The sequence below is a fragment of the Mastomys coucha genome, unplaced genomic scaffold (assembly GCF_008632895.1).
Source record: "Mastomys coucha isolate ucsf_1 unplaced genomic scaffold, UCSF_Mcou_1 pScaffold14, whole genome shotgun sequence".
In the NCBI taxonomy this organism is placed as follows: Eukaryota; Metazoa; Chordata; class Mammalia; order Rodentia; family Muridae; genus Mastomys; species Mastomys coucha.
Window position 1 is genome coordinate 22,256,033 of NW_022196896.1, and position 17,503 is coordinate 22,273,535.

General features: G+C 37.2%; 1 protein-coding gene across 2 annotated transcripts in view; it reads left to right on the forward strand.

Annotated features, from left to right (window-relative positions):
* Slc26a7 (solute carrier family 26 member 7) overlaps positions 1 to 17,503 on the forward strand; it is a 121,421-nt gene that overhangs the window by 31,274 nt on the left and 72,644 nt on the right. For both annotated transcript variants that reach the window (XM_031366572.1, XM_031366573.1), the window contains exons 3-4: positions 1,355 to 1,465; positions 7,355 to 7,527. In XM_031366572.1, the coding sequence (XP_031222432.1) occupies positions 1,355 to 1,465; positions 7,355 to 7,527 (284 nt within the window). The remainder of the gene's footprint in view (positions 1 to 1,354; positions 1,466 to 7,354; positions 7,528 to 17,503) is intronic.

The following is a 17,503-nucleotide window of genomic DNA, read 5'->3' on the forward strand; positions in this document are numbered from 1 at the left end:
CTTCCAATGCTTACCCGGGTTCTAGAATTGCTCCTTAATAGAGCCCTTCTCACCAGTCTCATTGTACCCTACACTGCTGTTTTTATGAAATTCCAGAGAAGTTTCTGCTGCTCACTCTTCTGTAGTAAATTTTGATTTATTTTCACCAGACTTAGAGATTCCATTACCAATAAACTTCAATTTATTTTAGTCAGAGCATAATCATTTTTGTTCAATCCAATGCTCAGCATTAAACTCAAGTGGACTTTCAAATCTTCCCCAGTAGCATTTAATGCCAAGGACCAGTGGTGGATGAGAAATCTTAGTGAGCTTGTATTAAATCATGTATTGGTCACATTAGCATCATCAGTGGTCATTTAGGAAGGTATAGAAACATTTTCTATGTAGATGTAACACACAAACTATGTGGACAGTAACATCCGTGAAAAATAGTTATAGTTTATACACTCAATAAGGTAAGTCGATTTGTTGTTGTTGTTGTTGTTGTTGTTGCTATGCTTAGAACTTATAGTTGACACACAGTCGAGGGTCTCGTGAGTGGAAAGTGGATATGAGTGGCCTGGCTGCTGTGCACACCCTTAGCTTGTGCACTCAGACAGTCCCTCTGCCACCTGTTAAGTTCACGTCCTTGTGCCCCAGGACCAGACCCCCTTCCACTTCAGGCTTCTGAAGTCCTGAAGATGCCCAGTGATAAAGCTGCTGTTCATGCCTACTACATGCATGCTACAGCACAAACAAAATGACATGTGAAAATGCTTCTAAAGTCTGAGTATACCTAGACATGCTTGGCTTTGATGTCATCACAGATTCCTCTTACTAAGAAGATTCTCCAAATCGCTGTTTCTTTTAGACATCTCTGCAGTCAAGAGAAAAAGTAGTGGCAAAAGACCACATGGTCTTGAGAATTGAAATATACATGTGAATGAGTGAGCAATTCCCTCCTAGTTAGTACAATAATACTAGTTCTTGTTTTGTTGATAGGTAGGATAATTAAAATATTCATTTTGGCTCTTGGCACATCAATAACTGTTGTATTGTGTACTGTATCTTGTGGTTATGAGATGGCCCTCATACCTCTGGATTTCTTCATAACTGTTGTATTGTGTACTGTATCTTGCGGTTATGAGATGGCCCTCATACCTCTGGATTTCTTCATAACTTGTATTGTGTACTGTATCTTGCGGTTATGAGATGGCCCTCATACCTCTGGATTTCTTCATAACTGTTGTATTGTGTACTGTATCTTGAGGATACGAGATGGCCCTCATACCTCTGGATTTCTTCATAACTGTTGTATTGTGTACTGTATCTTGAGGATACGAGATGGTCCTAATTCCTCTGGATTTCTTCACAGGGCTGTCCTTTGCTATGCTTTCATCTGTACACCCAGTTTTTGGTTTATATGGATCTCTGTTTCCAGCCATCATTTATGCTGTATTTGGAATGGGACGCCATGTTGCCACAGGTAATAATTACCATCTATGCTTAAGCTTCTCATACAACTAATAAAAGGGACTCAGGGTGTTCATTAGCTCCTGATTACCTTTGCAAAGCCATTCTCTCCGCACTGAGGGATGTGAGGAATCTTTATTTATCAAATATACCCTATGACTTATTGCAGTATCAGTGTGTCATGAAAGAAAAGATCTGAAAATAGGAACATTGCTGAACTGACAATGGAACAGGTGTGCAAGCATTTGAAAGAGAACAAAGACTAAAATCTAGCTGTTCAATTATTGAAAAATATTTCAGATATATTTCTTTGATTCTTGAACTAAATGATCTAAGGTACTGATGTATCTTACCCTACCCTACTCTGGATCTCTGAAAAACACAACAATGAATACAAAGGGTGAGCAGTCATAATTGTTCTGCTGATAGAATGGGCTGCATTTCTGTATGAACGCACTTAAGTGCATGCCTCTTTCATTATTTATAAACTACATGTCCCTGAACAAGCTTTTAAAATTCTGTTAGTTCCTTTTTAACTAATAAGATGACCTTTCTTCCATTTCTTACAATAGTGAGAGCTACACAATTGGTATATAGTGTTTACTGTAACACTTGCTTATATTAATATGACATTTATTGAGGTTACTTACTATAAATTGATACTGTAATCTTAAATGTTCATCCAGTAACAAAATATAGTTCAATGGAGATAATGCAGAGATATTGCTATTTATTTCTGTGAGATCTCAGCCCTTAAGGAATAACATTTCAGACTCTGTCTTGTGTGGTCAGTTGGTATTGTTGATTGTATTACTTTCATATTGTTACAATTATCAGGAGATGTGTGGCTTGAAACAAGAGGACTTCCAGTACTTCTGGAGGTCAGTGGTCTGAATAAGTCTTCTAGCCCTAAAATGAGCAGTCAGTAAAACTGCATTCTTTTCTGCATGCTTTAGCAAACACCTTATTTTTTGACTTTTCTATCTTAAAGCATCCTGCCTTCCTGGGCTCCTGGCCTTCCTACAATTTTCAAGGCCAGTCGTGGCATCTTTAGATCTCCCTTTAACTTCACCCTCTTGTCTTCATTTTCTTTATTTAAAAGATGTTGGGACTTCACTGGTTATGTCCAGACAATCCAGGATAATCATATTTTAAGAGTTGCTAATTATTGAACTTAATTTCACCTACTGCATTTATAATTTCTTGATATGGAGCATACATATTTATAGATTCTGAAGATTTGGTGTAGAAATTTTAAGAGGTTTTTGCTTACCACACACACATGTTTTTTTTCATGAAGTGATTTTGTACTTGTGTAAATTTAATTTTTATATCACTAAATTTGAGATATCAAAAGTTAGCAGTTATTTATAGACTTGCTACTTAACAAGTGCTCTGTGAGCTTGAGTGAAATGCAGACACTGACTTTCATTGCAGACATGCTGAATTAAAATTGACATTTCCACAGGAAGTTTTGCCACCCTCAAGCCTTGACATTATGATATAGTTCAGTCAACAAAATGGTACAGAAAGAATGATTCATAATATTATATCTCACTTGGCATCATAGCTGATGTTGTTTAGGTAAAGTACACTATGATATACCTACAGTAGTGAAATTAGCCACAGTGAATTCTCAAAAATGAATTGATACAATTATATATAGAAGTATATTTTAGTACATATATGCATGTGTGCCCATGCACATATGTATGTCTGCCTGTATATATGTGTTCATTTTATAAAATGTGAATATTTTTCAGTAGGAGCATTGTTAAGAGATTTACAAGCTCTTGTCTTAATATAATCTATAGATGAATTTGTATTATATATACATTTCAAGTGAATTAGGAGGAAACTTACAAAGTTTTTTATGACAACACAGATTAAAGTCATAGACTTACAATGTACACATCAGATATAGTCAATACTGAAACCCAAACTACTTTTTTCTTCTTGACAAGAAAATATTTTATAATACTCATTGAATGAGAGTTTTCTTCCAGATGCAAATGGAGACAGACACAGAATGAATTAGAAATTCTTTTCTTCAATATTTACTTATTTATTATTTAAGACATGTTTTCACTACTGATCCCCCTAGTTGAATCTCTGGAATGTTGGCATTACATATGTGAACTATTGCATTCAGCCAGAAATTCTTAATGCTTCTTGCTTTTTAATTATTCTGCCTTCTGATTTTGCCACAGAACATTTAAGTGTGTCTGTAGCAAGTCAGAGCAAAGTGCTTTAGAACTGACTTCACAGACTTTTCTTCTGCTTCACCCAAGATAAAATTAAAGGCAAAACACAATTTCCCGATAGTCCATAATTACTTCTAGAAGCCAATGCCATAGATGATAGTTGACCTTCATAATCTAACACTTGGGAAACTGCATCAGGAATTCTACAAAATGCCACAAATTCAAGCCCTGTGTGAACTATATAGTGACTTCCTGGTTAGTGAGGATCTCAGAGTGAACTCCTGTCTAAAACCAAAAGAATATAAAAAATATATAATTTAATACTGAAATGTATGCACACACAAACCATTGCACCGCATAGATAATTACTGTAGATCTTCTACTGGCTGTACATTTTGAAAATTATCATTTATGTGAGATTCTGTAACTCTGAAAGTTATTTAACAACTTAACAGCTATAGATGGGATAGCTGTGATATAGATGTCAAAATACACATTGTGCAAACCCCAGTCTTTCTGCTCTACAATAACTGTGGGTGGCATTGTGAATTTCCTTAGAACTGCTGAACCTTTCTGTTTTGGTTAAAAGGGAATATTAGAATCGTTAGCACCAGTAACAAACAGGGGACACTTTTCCTCCTGATATAAATGACTGGGGAACCAGAGAAATGACTTCTGTGATCTTCTTGTGATTGTAAATATAAGGGCCATTGAATCTCTAAAGATACCCACAAATATTTAATACACAAACCACATTTCACTTGTAGTTGATCATAATTTAGTGTATATGGGAGATTTATGCTCCCTGCTGAAATGTTATTAAGAGACCAATGTACTTCTGTGAAAGAAACACATCTTGGGTTTTAGCCTCCTAGTCAGGTGTTCAGAATGCAGTCTGAATTACTAAGCACAATAAGACATTATACTAGCTGAACTTTTTAAACTAAGTGTGACATTTTCATACATGTTGGCAATGTGTTCTGGTTACAGCTTGCCTTTCCATCCTTCACCATCTCCTCTTAACCACACACCCTCTTTTCAATGCCTTTTCCATGTTCATGGTTTTGTTTAAGACTCTGGAATTCTCCACAGGAACTTAGTGGGTTCACCAAGGGCTGTTTAAATGGTGGCAATGACTCCTCAATTTCTGTAGTTTATCTACTGATGCCACTGCTGAAGTAGCAGGGCTTGAACCGCCATCTCCGTCCTTGATGGGCCATTAGCAGGTTCAATCTTGTGTGGACTCAATGGAAGAAAGTGCAGTCACATTGAGTTCCTGGAAGAAAGTGCAGTCACATTGAGTTCCTGTATCTTTTGAAAGCAATTATTTGCTGAAGCCAGGGTGTAAAGATGTTTCATGTGCTAGTTTATTTACCTATTTGAATTTTCATGATTAATTTAAAATAGAATTACTTAAAATATTTTAAATAATTTACTACCCTGTGAACCTTAAAAAACCTTTTCTATACGTATGCCCTCAATTGACTGCTGGGACATGCTTTTTTTTTTTTTTCTCTTTGAGTAAAAATATTTAATAAATTACCTTTTCATGTATTTTAAAAAAATATTTTAAATAAATATTATAAAATATAATCATGACTCATAGAAAAGAATCAACTGATTTATTCCTTGGACTAGAAAAGAGAAAAATAAGTCTGGTTATGTTCCCGGTAGAAACCACATTGTTTAAGGCAATCAAAATGGGACAGACAATAGATCTTACCATCTCCATCCTTTAGATGTGCCTGAATTTAGTACTTAATTTATTCTTTATTCACCTCTTCAAAATTCACCTCTAGAAAATTCTTTGAAATGGTAAGGACTATTCAGCAATGTAGAGAATGGATGCCATTTAAATAACACAAACAAGTATTCATTGAAATATTTCAGTACGTTGGGTCTTGTAGCTGACTGAGGCCCCTCCCCTCCCACTTCCAACAAAACCTTTCAGATGTCCCATTCTGTCCTGTTTAATTCCTTCCTATCTTCTACTAAATCCCAGGAAATAGAACTCTAAACTAAAAAATTAACACACACACACACACACACACACACACAAAATCCAAACAAACTGAAGGTGTAGCTCTTATGTGGTTTTGCTCTGTGATTTAGAGAGTATAAAGGCCCCAGGGTATGGCTTTCACACTTGCTATCTGGTTTGGTTTCAGGGCTCTCTGTTGTAAAGTATGCCTTATCTGATGAATGATCTTTACTTTGCATTACCCATCTGGATGCTAGAATCTTGTCTTCAATCATTAGTTATGTTCTTAATTTAGTTCTGTATGATGAGTACACTTTTTATAGCAATTAATATTTATTGATTTATTAAGAATATGTAGCTCACTGAGTACAATCAATTCTCTGAGAGCAGTGTATAACAATAACAAAACACTATTAATTTTACTAAGACTTATCTAGTGATTAAACACTTACTGGGTGCTAATGACATGCTATTAGATATTAACTATGATATATTTGTGTGACATTTAAGTCTTTTAGAAATATCAAGGGATGAGGAATATGCTCTTTTTATAGACAAGGAGACTGAGAAAATAGGTATGGGATTTAAGGCCAAGACCATGGGAACCCACACCACCCATGTTATTCTAAATCCACAGTGATACCACAGCTCTTCAAACCCTCTGGTCTTACTGGGCTACTTATTAGACCACCTACTACTAGCAAAGAAGACCCTGTGCTAGGTGTCCACTGCCAGCAGGCTTTGTTGGCCTCATTTTGTCTGTGGGAGGGTACTTATTTTCTGTAGAGTTCCTTAACCTGGAGGTTCACATATAAACTGGAACAAGGTAAGATCTTTAAAATATGAAGTGAGGGGTTGCTTGCACAACTCAGCATATGTTCATTTAATCTGGGTTCACTGAACTTTCCTGTAGGAATAAGCATTTGTCATCTACGTTGGTGCATTCTCAGGCAAGCTGTGCCAAGAAGAAAAACATCAGAGCCCCTGTCAGGAGGAGAGCCGCATAAGGAATAAAGTCCTCCTTAGAAACCAAGCTGTGAACATTCCCAGCAAATAACCATTGAACCCTGTTTAGCAGCAGTACACAAACGTGGGTTTAATCATTTTGGGTACCCTGGTATTTTGTTCATGAAAGTAAAATCTACTCCGTTATCATAGGTAGGCCTTTCAGAATCATAGGTAGAAAGTGTATAGCCTGAGAGGAATAACTTGAGAGGATAGTTGTGACTATGGAGTCTGAGCCACATCTTGGAAGACAAGAATTGATTTGGTAGATTAGGGGGGACCTACATTTTAGCCAACAGGTTTATAGTTAGCTGTTAAGTCTTTAAGCTCTTTTCCTGTGACTCTCCTCCAACTCTAAAGTATGAATCTTAGTATCATTCCGAGGATAAGGCAATTTAGAGCCAGAGTGACATACTTCAGGAGACATTGTTGATATGCTGAAGGGTTGGGTTTAAATCCAGGCAACAATCAGGCACCTTAGATACTCTCTATTCAGAGAGTTAGGAAAGTGTGTAGCTGCAAAAGACAGCTGAGCAGGCATTGGGACAAGTCAGTTGAACTGTCTGTTTCTTTCATGGAAGGAATCAAAGAAATGGGGTCCACTGGAGTACAGTGTTTCTAATAGCTCTCCATGGCTTTTCAAATTTCATGGTAGGATCCAATAGCTTTTCATACTAATATGGAAGCCTTCTGATATCACTCTCATTTTTAGGCACCTTTGGCTTGACATCCTTGATATCAGCCAATGCTGTGGAACGGCTGGTCCCTCAGAGCAGCAGGAACCTCACCACACAGAACTACTCCAGCGTGCTGGGCTTATCCGAGTTTGAGCTGCAGAGAATCGGGGTTGCAGCGGCTGTTTCTTTCTTGGGTGGAGTAATTCAGGTAAGCAGCCCAGAGACTGGGTAGGATGGAGGAGGAAGGAACAGAGGGAAAGCAGCCAGTACTGCGTGTTCATCTTAACCGGCTTCTCTGCACGTCGATAACATTTTACCATTATGGAAATGTGTAGTGATTCTATAAATGTTGGTTAGATGAATGAAGTAGAATCAATAGATTGAAGATTCAGAGAAACTTTTAGTAAAATCTTATCTTTAAAAGGTATGTTTCTTTTAGTAGTGGGAATACAAACATGAAATTGGGTAGGGAGGTGTTGAGGACTTGGGAGAGGAGTTGAAGGAGGGGAAAGAGTTATGATAAAATATACTACATGAAAAATTTAAAAGTAAAAGCATAAATTAAAAACAAAATAGATTTTTAATAAATTTAAAGAGTGCTTTATGGTGTAGAGTTTGAAAATACTTGCTTTTCTTGCAAAGGACATAGGTTCAACTTTAAACATCCATGTGGAGACTGAAAACTGCCCATTTAGCTTCAGGAGATCCAACACCCTCTTCTAGCTTCTGTGTGTACCAGGTACACCTGCAGTATGATGTACACACACACACACAGACACACACACAGAGAAGCAGGCAATATACTCACATACATGGAATTAAAATCAATATTTTAAAAGATATTTTATAAACAAAATTGGCTTCCTTGTAATACATGAGGCCAAGCTGTGTTTATACCTGACCAGAGTATCATCAGAAGGAGTGTTGTAAGAGAAATGGCTCCAACAGGATGATGCAGCTAGCTTTCTCAAATACTTCTACCTAAGCTCTTTATGGTTTTGTTGTATGGGCAATAGATGATACTTAGTATGTGTCCTTGGCTTGCTGGTCTGAGGTCTCTAGACTCAGATCTGCACCGCTCTTTGCCTTTTCACAACTGAGTATCTATTGCTGCCACATTGGCTATTGTCAAATGGTCCTCAGAAGATTGTTTTTAATGAAATGGTCATATGTAGATCACATTGATCATGACTTTAAGATGAACTTTTAGTGACTGACTACATGTCTGATCAAAACAACTTAAAGGAGAAAGGATTTAGTTGTGCTCACAGTTTCAAAACTGTCAGTCTGCCATTGCTAAGCTTTATTTCTGAACCAGTGATGGCACAGAACACCGGAGAAGAAAAAGGTAGCTCACTGTGGCACAGCTGGAAAGCAGAAAGAAGGTAAGTGACTTTGGACCTTGGCAGCCTCTGTAGCACAGGATCTGGGATCCACTGCTGGTAATATGGCCTCATCCCTCAGTTTCTACAACCTAGTCACAGCACCAGACCATCAGTCTACTCATGTATCAGGTTAGAGCTGTAATGATAGGATAAGACCCCTGCCCATTGCTTTGGAAACAAGTGTTCAACACATCAGTTTGGGAGATAAATTTCATACCCAAACCGTCACACACAGAAAGGCACTAAATAGCAAAATTCCCTGTTAAGTGATCATTTCTGCTTGCTTATTTCTTATAAACTAAATTGTGTGTAAATCAGTTTTCTGCTTGTCTGTGTTTATTTTGAAATATTGTCTTATTGTTTACAAAATCGAATATGAACATCAAAAAGAGACTGGGTAATGATTATGTGAATAAATGGAAAGAAAAAAATTATAATCTACAAAAAAGGACAAGCTAAAATCCTTAGAATATTGCCTTCTGGTTGTGTCAGAAGGGCTGAAGAATCAAGGGTATGAAATGGAATGAGAACTTTTTTTTTTCTTGTTGTTGTTTGTTTTTTTGAGGCAGGGTTTCTCTGTGTAGTCCTGGCTGTCCTGGAACTCACTCTGTAGACCAGGCTGGTCTCAAACTCAGAAATCTAATCTGCCTCTGCCTCCCAAGTGCTGGGATTAAATGCGTGTGCCACCACTGCCTGGCTTTGGAATGAGAACTTAAGTCTGCATAGTAACCGAGAAAGGTGAACTGTTTGCCACAATGGCAGAGCAAACTAGTGAGCCTGTCAGATTTGTGCCTTTCAGGAAGCAAAGCCCAGCTGTGGCCTTCACCATGTGTTTTCAAACATGGAGGAGGCCAGCATACACTTAGACTGTGTGGGCTATGGAAAATGCCTGACATGGCTCATCTCAGACAAAATCAGCTATGCCAACTGGTGATTGGAAGGCAGATATGTCAGATTGGGTTTGCTATAGATTCCTCTTAGTTCCTACTCATTCAAAATGAAAATCTCTGTATTAAAGTGGTAAAAAAAAATCACAGTGCCTCCTCTTGCTCTGTTACCTCCTATTTCTGTCTCTTGTACCAATAGTTACAGGTGAGCATTATTTTCAGGATAGATCATTGTTAATAAGACCAGTAACTGTCTTCTTAGTCTCATTTTAACCATTTTCTATGAGTTGCAAATGATCACCAGGTATTTTATTATCGTTTGGCATATTTGGATTAAGACTTTACACAGTAAGCTATAAAAGCAGAGGCCAAGATTCAAGCAAGAAAACTAAATCTCCTTGCTCCCACCGAAGCTCTGTAGCAACATAAGAGGAAAGCATGATATTATTAGAGATAATAAAGTCATCTCAATTCATGGCCTTTTACTGCATGCAAAATATGATCCAGATAGTTGAATGTTTTCTCTTCTAAGTTTGTCAGACATCTGCTTCCCTTCCTCTGTCACAGGCTCAGGCCCTGGATGTGCATCTGTGAGTTAGTCAACTTTTAAGCAGATGGCTGGACTCTATTTGACCCCCACACTCATCTGTCCCTTGTCAAGCTAGAATCTTAGAGTCCGTGAGATTCTTTGGATCCAGCTCCTCCATCATTACTTTCTGTTGTTCTCCATCTTGAGTCCATCGACAATGAGGAAAGTGTTCTGCAAGCACAGAATGCTTTTCAACCATTCGTGGGTTGTTTTTCTTACTTTTATGTTGCCCTTCCCCTTCCCCACAGACATGCAACACATACACTTTTTAAGTTTTCTGAAGCAATCATGATTGACTTCATTTCCAGACAGTGTAAATTAGAAATAGTCTCAGTTGTGGATTACAGACAGGCCAATCCTCAGAGGCAAATCTTAAAGACATCAGTTGCTTCACTGGGGTATTGGTAGGTATTAATATCTGTCAACACATTCGATTTACGAGCAGATCTGCTTTCTCTTATTACATAACAAAGCCCTGTTCCTAAGAATGTTTTTCAGTTTTCAATCTTTCTTCTTTCTTCTCTTTCCCTCCCTTTCCTCCCTCTTTTTCTCTGCCTTTGTCTCTATCGCCTTTTCTCACTCTGTGTCTGTCTGTCTGTCTGTCTATCTCTCACAGGTGATTAACCCCAGAATCCAGATGGTTTTCTATTATAAGTCTCTGTCTTTCAGTCCCTTTCTTTTCAGATTTTAAGAGTTTTCTATGTATTAGGGATTTTAGCCCTTTAAGTATGCCATATGTTGCCATTTTCCCCATTATGACCATTATTCAATTATATTTTACCATGAACAATTGAAAAATATATGGAATTCATCAACCATGTCTTCTCAGTGGATTTTAAGCAAGCATTAGAAAGCTTTTCCACTACAATGAGTTGATAGAGAAATTCACGTATTTCTTCCTCTTAGTACTATAGGATTTAACAGCTTGTTTCATTTTATATTTGGTTTCTTAGTGACTAAGGAAAAACTTCTATCATTCGTAAAATTACATTGCCTTCTAGCTATGTGCAAAGGCCTAAAGAACTAGGGTTGTAAAATGAAAACGGAGTTTATTTTTCATATGATGGGATGTATGACTTCATTACTGTTTTCTAACTGGCTGCTTCATTGTGCCAGCAACATTGATAACTGGCTTGTGTGGATATAATGTGCCAGCCTTATTATTTCCATATATATTTAGATAGAACTCAGGACCTATCCTGTTCTTGTTGCTGTATGTCTGTCCTTAGGACAGTAACATTTTGCTTTAAGGAGACTTTATTTTATTATTTAGTGTCATATAGGATGATTCATTTTTGTAGATTTTTTTGTGTATGTTTATGATTATTCTTACATCTTGGTTTTAATATCAACGGACCATGTTCCATGAAGGCAATTATGTTGATATTTTTATTTTTATGGTGTTGCTATTTTATTAGATCCTTTGTCACATCCAAGAACAAGGGATGCTTTTAATTTTGTTCAGGTCTAATTCTGTGTGTTGTAGAGGTCTTGTAAAGTTTTCCTTTTACAGATTTTACATATCTTTATGACATTTATTACTAAGGCTTATATTAATTTGCTGCTACTATAAATGGGATTTTCTTTAGTATTGTATTATGTGGCTACTTTCTATGGGTAGAAAAACTAATTGTATATGCTAATTTGTATTTTGATAATGTTTAATTTCTATTTTTCTTTTCTTTTTAATTTACCACACAAAGTAATTGTTTTAATATGGTGCTTTCACACACACACACTTATTACAATTTATTCATTTTTCATCTCCACTGTTCTTCCCATTCCTTTTACTCTTCTTCCTTCTCCTGAGTTGGCTTTTTCTGCTTTCATGTAACAGGTATTCCATTAATCCATTTTTCCCCTCCTCAGTTCCTGTAAGATCTCTTCCTCTTCTTTCGCAGTGAATCAATAGTCAGTATCTGAGAAAAAAGTCACTTCTTTTTCTGACTCTGGCTCATATCACTTAACATGATCTCCAGTTGCATCCATTACTTGAAAAATATCACAATTTCATTTTTCTTTATGCCTATATAAAAGTTTATTGTGTTCATATACCACAGTTTATTTTTCTGTTCAAATACTGTTAGATATGTAGGTTGTTTCCATATCCTGAAAATGTCACTTGTTGAGCAATAAACATGGGTGTGTAGCTATTTCTGTGGTGTGTTGACTTTATATTAAGGGTAATATAGGTGGGTTGTTTGATTGATATACATTTTATGACATTTGTTCCTAAGATATATATATATATATGTATATAGAATATATATAAATTATATACATAATTATAAATGTGTATTTTATACATATATATAAATTAAATTTCAAACCTCCACACTGACATTCAAGGTAGTTTTACCTGTTTATATTCTTACTAATTCTGAATATGGATTCCTTTTTACCAGTATCGTCACCAGCATTTGTTGTTATTTGTTTTCTTTATAATAGCCATTCTGACTGTGATGAGAAGAAATCCTAAAGCATTTTCATTATTTATTAACCATTTGTACTTCTTTTGAGCATCGTCTATTCAGTCTGTTATTCCACTGATTGGTTGGCCAACTTGATTCCTTTTGTGTCTAAAATGGTCAGTTCTTTATACATTATGTGCATTGCTCTTGTATATGTAGGTGGGAAGAATTTTCCCCAGTTCTGCAGGCTGCCTCTGGTGATCACTTTCCTTGTCCTGGAAAGCTTTTTAGTTTCGTGGAACTTCATCTATGTATGTTGCAATTGTTTCCTGTGCTGGAGTTCAGTTTGGAAAGTCTTTGCCTATGCTCCTGTCTTGCCCAGTATCTTACTTATATTTTCCTCTAATATTTCAAAAGTTACAAGCTATCAAGGTTTTTGAATCATTTTAAATTATTGTTTGTATGGAGTGAGAGGGAATCATCACCAATGTTGATCTTTCTGGGTAGGCTTGCTTTGGTTTCTGAGGTGCTTTTATGCTTCCATATAGATTTAACAATTGTGTTTTCTAGTTGTGGGAAGGATGTCACTGGTAGTTTTAGTAGGTATCATTGATCCTGTAGATCCTTTTCAGTAACATAGACAGTATTAAGCCTGTCAACTTGTAAGCATGGCAGAAATTTTCTATTCAAAAATTTCTATTTAAAATTTTTAAAAAATTTAAAAATTTATTTCTTTAGTGTATTAAAGGTTCTATTGAAGATATCTTTTTTACTTTCTTAGTCAACTTTATTCCTAGATATTTTATACTGTTTAAAAGGCTATCAGGAGTGGAAATTCTTCCTGACTTCTATTTTGTTAGCTGTTCTTTTGGTATTGATAAAGTTTATTGATTTCTGTATGATTTTGGAGGTCTTATTTGCTGTTTTGCTGCTGTGAAGAGAAACTATGACCAAGGTAACTCATAAAAGAAAGCATGTGATTGGGGAATTGCTTACAGTTTCAGAGTGGTAGTCTGTTATTGCCATGGTAGGAAGCAGACAGATACAGTTTGAGAACTGTAGTTAAAGCTTTACCTTCTGGTCCGCAGGCAGCTGGTGGCAGCAGTGGGGTAGGCATTGAGCCTGGTGTGGGCTTTGGAAACCTCAAATCCTACCTCCAACTTCCCCCACTTCCTCCAACGTGGCCACACCTCCTAATCCTTTCCCAAAATTTACAGCAACTGGGAACCAACCATTCAAACATAGGAGCCTACTGGGGACATTCTCATTCAAACTTCCACATTGTACCCCTTGACCCCATAGACTTTTGGTTTTTTTGAGACAGGGTTTCTCTGTATAGCCTTGCCTGTCCTGGAACTCACTTTGTAGACCAGACTGACCTCAAACTCAGAAATCCGCCTGCCTCTGCCTCCCAAGTGCTGGGATTAAAGGCGTGCACCACCACTGCCCAGCTGACCCCATAGTCTTAACATAATGCAAAATGTACTCAACTCAACTTCAAAAGTCCCATGGTCTTTCAGTTTCAAGACAGTTCCAAATTCTAAAGTTTCTTCTGAGACTCAAGGTAAACTCTTAACTGTAACCCCTTGTAACATAAATAAATACATAAATGAATGAATGATATCACATACTTTCAATCTACAGTGGTACAGAATATCCATTACTATTTCCCAAAGGAGAAATACCCTCACAAAGAGGGCATAATGAAGAAATACTGGACAGAAGCAAGACTGAAAATCTGCAAAGCAAATTCCAAATTCTGTCTTAGATGGCTTTTTAGATCTCCAACTCCTTTTAACTTTGTTGACTGCAACAAACTTCTCTCTCTTGGGCAGTTCTCCTTGGCAATTCTAGCATCTCCAACATCTTGGGGTCTCCAACTCAATTCAGGTTTCAGCCCCATAGTTTCATGCAGTGGGACTCCATGCAAGGACTACCAGTGAAATACTTTTCCCCAATGGAGGAAAGTCACATAACCCCTTTTCTGTATCCCTTTTAAAATTCTAAACCACTTCGTTGCTAAAGTTGCTAAATTCTTCCCTCTGCTTGGGGTGAAACCTGGCCTCATTTGTAGGGAAATCCTTTGGACTTGTTCCCTTCAAAGAATGGATTGGGCTTGCCCTGAGGATAGGACTCCTTTATTCAATTTCGTATCAGGCCTTTGTTTAAGCTTTTTGTCTCCAAAAAGTGAGCCAAGTGAGTTCAAGACTTGGCTCTGACATTACCTTTCCAGGTGCTCCTTTTCAAACTGTAGATTTTATATTTGTCTTCATCCAGCTTGTACCTCTTTGTTATAGATCTGCAAATGAGTCATTGCAGATAACCACATGACAAAGTCAATATTAGGCTATCTCAAAATCTTTGCCATTGACATTAATCCAAAACTCCTTAATTTAGCCTTTGGTCGACTCTTAGGACAGGGGCAAAATCGAGGCACATTCTTTGCCAAAATGTCACAAGAATGGTCTGTAGCCTACCTGCTAATATTAATAACACTACCCTCTGATGCCTCTTGAGCCAGGTCTCCACACTATCAGCACTCCTGTCTTTCATGTTCATGCCTGCCGAGGTTCCTTATCACTGCTTTATCCTTATACCAGCGTTACTATATTAGTTACTGTTTTATTGCTCTGAAGAGATACTAAGGCAACTCTTATACAAGAGAACATTTAATTGTAGGCTTGCTTACAGTTTCAGAGGGTTAGTCCCTTATCATCATGGAGGAAAGCAGACAGGCAAGCAATATACATTCATACTGTAGGCCACCTTTGCCTGAATAACATTTTGTAGCTACTCTCACTCTCTTCCTTTCCCTTTCTGTTTCTCCCCCAACTCACTCTGTGTTTTTCTGTCTCTCTGTGTGTGCCTCTCATGCACAGTCATTCAAACACTATCAAACTTCTCCTTCCTTTACCACTTTATTTATATCATAGTATATAAAATGAAATTGTATAGTCACAGCAATGTAATATGATGTGTGTTTGTGCTCTAAATTAGATTATGGAGCTTTTAAAAACTGTTCTAGTGAGTTAAAGTTGTTGTACGTTAAATTCTGTATACTTCTAATCAAACTGTAGTTTGATAAAATTTGACATCTATACATATCCGTGAAACCATAATCATTAGTCATAATATCTGTCACACCTATACATTGCACACACCCATTTTTTTTTCTGGACCATTTTTAATCATGTTCTCTCAGTCTTTCATTTATCTTCACTCTCACTTCGTAGCATTCTTGGTCTACTTCAAACTCCAGGCACCACTAGGATCATCAAAATTGCTTCTTAGCATTGGAAGGAATTCCTTTTAGAACTCATCTACTTTCTTACTATGGATAATAATGAAGCTGAATTGACAGGAATGCTAATGCTTTTTTCTGATTATTATCATTCATTTTTTTCTTCTTGGAAGAATGTGTGTGGGGTATGAAAAGGTATGTTGGCATCATTATGGTACTCATATGTGTGTGTATATGTACATTACATACATCATATGTGTGTGTATAGGTACATTACATACATAGAGGTATGTGTGGATGTTGCAGGTTGACTTGGAAGGTCTTCCTCATTTTTCTCTACTCTTTCTATTGAGTCAGGGCCTTTCACTTGATACAGAGCTTGCTGACTTGGCTCATCTAAGTAGCCATCCTGCTGCAGGGATCCCCTTTCTCCATGTCCCATGCATTGCAATTACAAGTGGGCCAACTTGCCCACCTGATACGTATGGGCTGGGGATTTGAAGTTTAATCCTTATGTTTGTGTGGTATTCACTTCATTCATAGAACCATCTTCTTATTGTATATAAATGTATGTGTATATGTGTGCTCCTAGGTGCAAATGCCTGTACATACATGTAAACTACAGGATATCAAAAGTCTTTGAGAAACTTTCTCACTGAGCCTGCAGCTTGGTTGATAGCCACCAAACCCAATGATTCTCTTGACTCTGTCTTCCACAACACTTAGGTTGCACATGTACATGGCCATACCTGGCTTTGGGAGTACTGTATTTAAACATAGGACCTTGGGCTTGTTTGACAAGCACTGTTAGCCATTGTCCCATCTCTCCAGCCTCTCTGTGATCTCTCTCTAAGCCTCTCTGTGATCTCTCTCTACATTATCATTTGTAAAGAGCATTTTAGTATAACTGATATAATTATGCATTATTAATATTACTTTTGATGAAACACAGGAAAGAAAAAGAAAAACAAGTTTCCTAGCCCAAAGCCAGTAGCAGTCAAGAGAAGAATTGCTTGCACACTACCAACAATGAACTGGTAAGTTCAGGGTTGAATTTTGAGATATAGGGATACATCTTTCTGTAGGGCAGCAAGCACTCAGTAAAAACCATTGCACTTTCAGAGCCATCGATGTCCCTTATTACTCTCCATGATGGGCACTTTGCCTCTTTCTTTTTCCAAGAACCTAGAGAGGCCTGGGACTGTCCTTTACCCATTTAATTTTGGAAAATTTCCCAAGCTCTACTTTTCTGAAGTATCCTCAGGACAAGATTTCTGCCCGGAGGACAAAGCATATACAGCTCCTTTGTTTAAGAGTTGCATAAGCACTAGTGGGGGTGGGGTGTTCAGTGACAGAGACCAGTGGTATTGCACCACTGGTTTCTAGCAACATATGGTCTTAAGTCTTCAGGGTGACAAACTACAGACCAAGATCTTCCACCTCTGCATGGTTTTTGCACTAAACTTATGCAGCATACTAAATAAGATTCTCATGAAGATAGAAGGACTTAAGATAAAAGCTATTCACCCTGTCTTTTCCATACATAATACTTATTTTTTCCTGAAAATTGTGAGCTTTATTCTTTTGTAAATGAGAAAGTTGGACATTCTAGTCTCTGCCTCCCCAGTGCTTGAATGCAAATGTGTGCCACCACAGCCAGCTATTGATAAA